This window comes from Protobothrops mucrosquamatus, unplaced genomic scaffold (assembly GCF_001527695.2).
Source record: "Protobothrops mucrosquamatus isolate PMUCROS unplaced genomic scaffold, P.Mucros_1.0 scaffold3128, whole genome shotgun sequence".
In the NCBI taxonomy this organism is placed as follows: Eukaryota; Metazoa; Chordata; class Lepidosauria; order Squamata; family Viperidae; genus Protobothrops; species Protobothrops mucrosquamatus.
In genome coordinates this window covers 1-8,126 of record NW_015389130.1, presented here as the reverse complement: position 1 = coordinate 8,126, position 8,126 = coordinate 1, and the positions used below count along the sequence as shown (strand labels likewise).

General features: G+C 42.0%; 1 protein-coding gene across 1 annotated transcript; it reads left to right on the top strand.

Annotated features, from left to right (window-relative positions):
* Positions 1-469: 469 nt before the first annotated feature.
* On the top strand, positions 470-7,514 carry LOC107297068 (selenide, water dikinase 1-like; the record flags this gene model as incomplete). Its single annotated transcript, XM_015826426.1, has 5 exons — positions 470-677; positions 2,730-2,833; positions 4,819-4,957; positions 6,871-6,991; positions 7,424-7,514. Coding segments are annotated over exons 1-5 (648 nt in total), but the record flags the coding sequence as incomplete, so codon positions are not given.
* Positions 7,515-8,126: the final 612 nt, after the last annotated feature.

Genomic DNA, 8,126 nt, shown 5'->3' with positions numbered 1-8,126 from the left:
TTCTTGTCTGAGTTTAGGGTAGCAAATTATTGAGTCATATTGATAGATGATATAGATCCCAAATTGACATGATTGGCATCCTTCGGGGCATTATTTTATTTCACTTAAACTGCTGGAAGAAATACCCCAGAAGTTTGAACTAAACTGCCATCATTGTACAAATTATCTCTAATTCCAAGCATGCAATGAAAAACCAAAACAAATGGGTGAAAAGACGACTGAAATTCTGGGAGATATGTAAGGCAAACATATTTAAACTTATTTCGGGCCAGACCAAAATGAAATCTTAAGAGGCTGTTTCACAGAGAATTTTCTTGCATTTTTCCATGCAAAAATAGTTGGGAGTTCATATTTTTACATAGAATCTATAACTATCGTAAAAGGCGAATTTTATGCTATGTGTTTGTATTTTTTTTTTTAAACCTAGGATAACCAACCTATTTCATAAAGAAGAACATCTGTGGTTACTTACAGGGTGAGAATCATGTCTGTTCGAGAGTCCTTTAATCCAGAAAGTTACGAACTTGACAAAAGTTTTCGGTTAACCCGATTCACGGAACTTAAAGGCACCGGCTGTAAAGTGCCTCAGGACATTTTGCAGAAATTGCTTGAATCCTTACAAGAAAACCACTTCCAAGAAGATGAACAGTTTTTGGGGGCTGTTATGCCAAGATTGGGTAAGAATACCTTTTACTGGTTATATTTGTTTCTTAGATCTTTGATGCACATTATTAAAGAGCGGAACATAAAGACGCCTCGATTAAAAATCTTCTACCTAAAACCATATGGGAACATATCGGCAAAAAACTGTTGTGGTCTGGCTCAGATGTAAGGCAGCTTCCTTTAGTTACGTCTCAGATAGTAATATGAAAACTGTTGGATTCCATAACAATTTTAAAACCTTTGACTTTCCACTTTATAACAAAAAGCATTTATATGCAAGATTATTGCCTTAATGTATGAAAATGCTGTTAAGTGTAAATCTTTTTATAGGTATGTTTTTTATTTTTAATCTTAAAATGGGAGTCTTTTTTTTTAAAAATCATATCCTGCTAATGGTGAATTTAGTCCAGAGGTCTCCAACCTTGCCGGTCTCGCGGACCAGAGGAAAGGAGAGCAGCTTCAAAATTGATGCACGTGCATATGGGGCCACGCACACTGGTGCGGTACTAGCAGTCCCGTTCACACATGCAGCATGTGCTGGCACCATGCGCATGCGCAAACGGCCACACAGCCCATTCACGTATGCGCGAATGGGCCACACAAATCACTCGGGCTAGTGGGCGCATGCGCAAATGGGCTGCGGACACCTGCGCCGTGCTAACATCCCCATTCGCACCTGCGCACATGTGCGAATGGGGCTGTGGGCACTAGCACGAGTGGGGGGATGCGCGCACTGGCCAGCCATCGCTGGCCGAGAGCCTGAAGCCCGGTCCCGGGCCGCGGCCCATAGGTTAGAGACCCCTGATTTAGTCCATGTTAATTATTTTTGTGTTTTTCTGATTTTGGTGCATCTGGCTTGGAGACATATAAGTGAAAAGGCAAACGATATTAAAAACCAAAACCATATATTGGTCTTTACCTTAGCGTTCCAGGTACAGGTAGTCCTCAGCTTACAATCATTCATTCAGCAATTGTTCAAAGTTATGACTTATGACGCATGGCCAAAGTTATGTCTATTGCAGGACCCCCGTAGTCATGTGATCAAACTTTGAGCAGTGTAAAATGAATTCCATCTGAAAGTCAAGGACGAATCACGTACCTATCTATTTTTTGCTAACTATATAATATTCCTTCAATAGAGGAGTTTTGATGCAGGTTCTCACATTTTGACTAATTTAAAAACTTATTCATTATATTCTTTTTTTTTAGAGTGTGGAAAATAGAACAGGTTTGCAGGACAAATCTGTCTGTTAAATTCATCATGGAAAGAGGGGATTAGAGTCTCTCACTGGTACGATATAAAGAAAGAACTATATTCCTAATAATGTGGCAGTCAGGCGATTTATCAAATATTTGTAGGGCTGCTGCTGCAGGAGGAAACATCAACAGTTCTTAAAATTTGTGAAGAGTCCTCGGGAAGACAATGCTGAAGAACGTAGCAGCGTCGATGAGAAAAGAAACACAACTATCATTCGTTGCTTTCAGAGTTGCACTAGGATGTGCGCAGTTTGGATTACTCTATACCAGGGGTAGGCAACCTTGGCTCTTTTATGACTCGTGGACTTCAACTCCCAGAATTCCTGAGCCAGCCATGCTGAGGGGAAAGGGAGAGGTTTCCAAGCTGAGCCATGCTGGCTGAGGAATTCTGGGAGTTGAAGTCCACAAGCCATGAGGGGGCCATAGTTCCGCCATGCTGGCTGAGGAATTCTGGGAGTTGAAGTCCACCAGTCATAAAAGGGCCAAGTTTGAAGACCCCTGGTTTAATATTTAAATATTTTTTCCTCATGGTCACGTGATCAAAATTCAGGCATTTGGGCAGGGGTAGGCAACCTTGGCTCTTTTGTGACTCGTGGAATTCAACTCCCAGAATTCCTGAGCCAGCCATGCTGAGGGGAAAGGGAGAGGTTTCCAAGCTGAGCCATGCTGGCTCAGGAATTCTGGGAGTTGAAGTCCATGAGTCATAAAAGAGCCAAGGTTGCCTACCCCTGCTCTATACACTAGAAATAGAAAGGAAATTACAAGAACAGGCCAAATTCTGAAAATAAAACAAGTTACTTTTATTACAGGAATTGGCATGGATACGTGTGTTATTCCTTTGAGGCACGGAGGCTTGTCTTTGGTGCAGACAACAGACTACATTTATCCCATTGTGGACGACCCTTATATGATGGTAAGATGCCTAAAAATGTTTGCCGCTTTTTGTCAAATAAGAACTGTGGAGAAATGGGGATAGAGGAAAGACCATTGATTTCACCTGGCTTTGGTTTAATCTTTCTCAGTTTTGTCTGGAGCTACCAGACCTTTGAAGAAATTCCTTTTTTTTTTCAGCTCGAGAGTAATCTTGGCTTGAGCATTTAAATTATTTCTACTCTTAACTAAATAAATGATGGCCTTATACAGTGGTATCTTGGTACTCAACTGCTTTGGTACTCGACGCATTTTGACGTGAAATTTTTTTGTCCCAGTGCTCATCATTTGTTCGGTACTCAATGTACCAAGCTAGAACTTGTCAGTGTCGGCTGCCTTGTGACTCACTACATCAGGTGTCCCTACGGACTCTTGGCCAGCGGGTCGCAGAAATGGCTGGCCGGTGCACGCACGCGTGGGCGTGCATTCCCCCCCACTCGCCTGGGCGCAAACAGGGACGTTAGCACGAGGTGGGTGTCCGCAGCCCGTTTGCGCCTGCGCAGCTAGCCCGGGTGGTTTGTGCGGTCGTTCGCACATGCACACGGCACCAGCGTATGCCACATGCACGAACGAGGCTGCTAGTGCTTCGCCAGTGTACGTGGCCCCGTGAATGCATGCGCATGCACCAATTTTGAAACTGCTCTCCTTTCCTCCGGTCCGCAAGCCCGGAAAGGTTGGAGACCTCTGCACTACATTATTCCTTATGGGAAAGATTTATTTGGTACTCATTGTTTTTGGTATTCATTTTGCCTCCCGGAACCAATTTACGATGAGTACCGAGGTACCACTGTATAAGGAATTCAGTAGTAGTCTGTTGTATTCAGGTAAACCTTCAGAGCAAAAGATTTTAACAATTAAAAAAATCAGAATTTACTAGTTTACCCAAAGGAAAATAATACACAGGGAATTTCTGTTTGCTACTTAACTTCTCTCTCTTATTGACTATACCAAATCACACTACTGGTCCCAAAATGTGGTCTGTGACGAGGCCCACAAAGCATAGGACCAGGCAAAATATTCAGAGGATTTTTTTAGCAGTGGATATTAGTTTAAACCAGTGGTTCTCAACCTGTGGGTCGGGACCCCATTTGGGGTCGATTGACCATTTCACGGGGGTCGCCAAGCAAGGCTGTCCGCCATTTTTTTTGTCCGCCATTTTTTTTGTCCGCCATTTTTTCCCCCTTTTCCGGCGGGTGCCTTACCTCCCTTGGGCTGGGCCAGCTGGTGGTCGGCCTGCTCCGTCTCTGCCGCTTGCCAGCTACATCTCGGCCGGCGCAGGGGGCAGAACCACGCATGCACGGCGCTCCCAGGCAGGGAAAGTCCTCGACTTACGACCGGTTGGGTAGTCCTCGACTTACGACTGGTTCAGTCCTCGACTTACGACCGGTTTAGTCCTCAACTTACGGCCGGTTTAGTCCTCAACATACGACCGGTTGGGGTCGCGGCATTAAAAAGGTTGAGAACCACTGGTTTAAACCATGTGCATTTCTGGTGGTGCCCCCTGGAGCTCTTAATACAGCTGCTTTGCTTTGCCAGAAGAAATATCATATGTGCAGTGAACTTACACGCTACCTGAGAAAGCCTGTGAAGCAACCATTCTGAGCTTTGTAAATCTGAAAAAACAAAGCTGCCAGAGCGATTTAGATAATTTTTATCCGCGTGCGCTTAAATGCTTTGCACGTTCCTGTGATGCATTGTTTTTGTTTAAAATGAAAAATTGTTTTACATACGTTGTTTTTCAAGGTTTGTTGGTTTTCTTGTTGGTTCTGTTTAAGATTGCTTTAATGTTTAAAACTGTTTTCCATCCCAGTAAGTAAATAAATTGGTGTCATGCTTTTTGTTTTATTATTCATTACCCTTCTTCCATCTACCATCTCAAATTTCAGTCTCTTTTTAAGGTTGTCTTAGAAAGCAGGTTGAGCATTAAAATAACAATTCAATGAGAATTGTTTGTGTTGCTTTTTCCAGGGACGCATCGCCTGTGCCAATGTCCTTAGTGATCTTTACGCCATGGGAGTTACCGAATGTGACAATATGTTGATGCTTCTTGGCATCAGTAATAAAATGACAGATAGGGTAAGTTCCTTAAATTGTGATGACAAGAAACGCTAATATATTACTCAGTGTACCTACAAATTAACATTGCACAATAAAAAGTAAATGATATTTCAAGCATCTATAGCCCTAAATCTTCCGGTTGTCCACCTCTGCTCTTTCGATTAGCAGTTGCTCTTGCTTATTATATTACAGTCCTTGCAAATACTGAAAATCCCTAACAATACAGATTCTGGTGTGATTATTACATTCAAACAATTCAAAATCATGAAAGGCAAAAAATAAACCCTCATAATTGTAACAATTCATTGTATCCGTTTCAGAACTGATAATAAAATACATTGAACGGGCGTTTATTCTGATGCTCATTATTTTATGACAACGTATAATGTTCTCAATCTGAATTAAACCAAAAAAGACTTCCACGTTTCCTCACGGAATTTGGGAGGCAGTTGCACAAGAAAGTTTAAATAATTGAGTGACGGAGAGAAAAGCTCATTACATCTTTATCTAACATTCCTAATAACGTTAGAAAGTTGCAATGGGAAGTGGGAGTCACACATTTCCGTAAGCCACCATGCATTTTTACCATGCTTGGCTGCACAAGCTCTCTAAGGAGAACACATCATTTACAACTCTACTGTGGTTAGCTCTCTAAGGCATAATATGGTTTGCTTGTTCGTGGCTTCACAGGTTGTGTGAACAAGTCATGGAGAACTAGCTTCCGTCCAGCTGAAATAAAATAAAAGGGCTGCTGCACATTTTTGCTAGCTTCCCTTGCAATTTTCAAATAGAATGTTTCTCCAAACTCTGTTGAATGTTTTGGAAACCCAGTGAGGTGCTTTACTACAGGGGTACCTAACCCCGGGCCACACACCGGCACCGATCCACGGCCCGCCAGCAACCGGCCGCGCAAGCGAGCGAAGCCCCGCCCGCACACGTGCAGGATTTATTTATTTATTTATTTATTATTTGGATTTTTATCCCGCCCTTCTCCTTACGGACTCAGGGCGGCTGACAGCCTGGTAAAACAAATACAAAGATAAAAATACCCACTTTAAAACCTAATTAAAATGAAATATTTGATATGGCCTGTGTCAAATTAAAATTATTCTTAAAACCCCACTAAAAATTCCCCTTAGGCCAGTCCCGCTTGTTGGAAGAACCATGTCTTAAGGGCGCGGCGGAAGGAAGGGAGATCCGGGATCACCCGGATCTCTGGGGGTAGTTCGTTCCAGAGGGTGGGAGCTCCCACCGAGAAGACCCTCCCCCTGGGGGTCGCCAGCCGGCACTGTCTGGCTGACGGCACCCTGAGGAGACCCACTCTGTGGGAGCGTACCGGCCGATGGGAGGTAATCTGCGGCAGAAGGCGGTCTCGGAGATATCCAGGTCCGATGCCATGGAGCGCTTTGAAGATGATGACCAACACCTTGAAGCGCACCCGGAAGGCCACCGGCAACCANGGATTAAAATAATGCTGTAAGGAAAACAAAAAAAGATCACATTACAGCTTCAGTGACACTTGAACTGTTGACCCGGAATTAGGGGACAGCATAGGAAGCATCAATTGTGAATATGTGCAGATGGCACATATGTTGTCTTTGGGCACTTGCAGAGTCATGGATGCAGGGTCAGGAAAGGAAAGGAAAGATAAAACACCCAGTGTCCTAACCCACCACGATGTCTTTCGGGAAACACCCAAAAGGGAACATTTTTAGCTACTTCTGCTTTCTCCCTTCTTATCTACAATGTGCCAGACTTACTGGGTGAAATCTTTATCATATGGTGTGTCAGCTTTGCTGGGTGGATTGCTTATGTAATCAGAAAGAATAAATACAAGGATTTCTTATCATTTGGGGCTTCTCTCTTTTAGAGGAGCCCAACTTTATTCAGCTGAATAAAAACGTAACGCTTAAAGGCAACTTCTGGCTTCCTGTACTTTTTTTTAATCAAGCAACACCTCAGAGCCTGCACAACAGAACATTCCTTATAATAGCAGCTCAACAAATGCCCTTACTCTGGTTATGTTGAGCTTTTATGTTTTCACTGATGAGCTGGTCTATTTCATCCAAATTGGAAGAACAGTGTGAGTGTAAATCACTTCACGATTCCAGCTGTTAAATATCCAGACTCTGAAAATCTGTCTTATTTTCAATGTCTAAAATAAAGGCAACAAAAACTTATCCAGAAGGTTTTTTTTTATATAGAAGTAGCAGACAAACAATTTCCTTTTAAGGCAAAATTATTGTGTTAGCATTAAATGTGACTCCAATACGATCTACGGATAATCTTCATTATATATTTGTCAGCCTTGATGATTATCTGGGGATACATGAAAAAAAATGTAATTTAAAATAACTTATGGTAACTACTGAGTTTCTTTTTCGGTTGTATTCATTCTGTTTTTAATTACAAAAATAAGATCTTTGGATCATATCAAATAAACTTTGGAGAATAATTAACTGAAAAATAATGACGGCACATGAGCTTTTTAAAAAGATATGTTCATTACTTCTAGGCCAGACAATGCGGTACCAGGAGATGTGCTGGTGTTAACCAAACCATTGGGAACACAAGTAGCTGTAGCTGTCCATCAGTGGTTAGACATCGTAAGTAAATCACTTTAAATATAAACTTGATAAAGGGGCAGACCCTCTCTGTGGCTAAGCTATGCCAAACTTTGAGCAAACTAGGTTAAATCTATTTAATACCAGCCTCTTCTGTTGGCTTATTTTCCTGTCACATACATCAGCTATCTGGAGATGACCTTGGGTTACATCTCTGTGTATGGAAAGGTGTCATTGTAAAAACAAATTTCTTGCTGCACATTGACAAAGGGTGTCTATATAGAAGTCTGTTTCAGAAAAGCACTTTTTATTGTACTTGAGGCAAAATTTATTGAAGAAGAGGAAGTGTACAAACGCCATAAGATAAGCCTGTTTTTCTGGTTTACCCTTAGAACATGTGTTGGGTAACTGAACATAAAGTACATTCTGAAACTATGTTCTAGGTGCTGCTAGTTCTCTTTGGTCTTCCTCCAGCCGACACTTAGCAGAGAAAGAAAACCTAAATCTATAAGCAGAGGAGCTGTTCTGATTGTGGTTGTGTAGGCCAGTTTTTTACTCTGCTGCCTTTTTCAAGGAAAGGCAAAGATGTTAAAATCAATGCTGCAATATACCTAAATAAACATATTATATATACTGTATGCAAAGCTTCTAAAG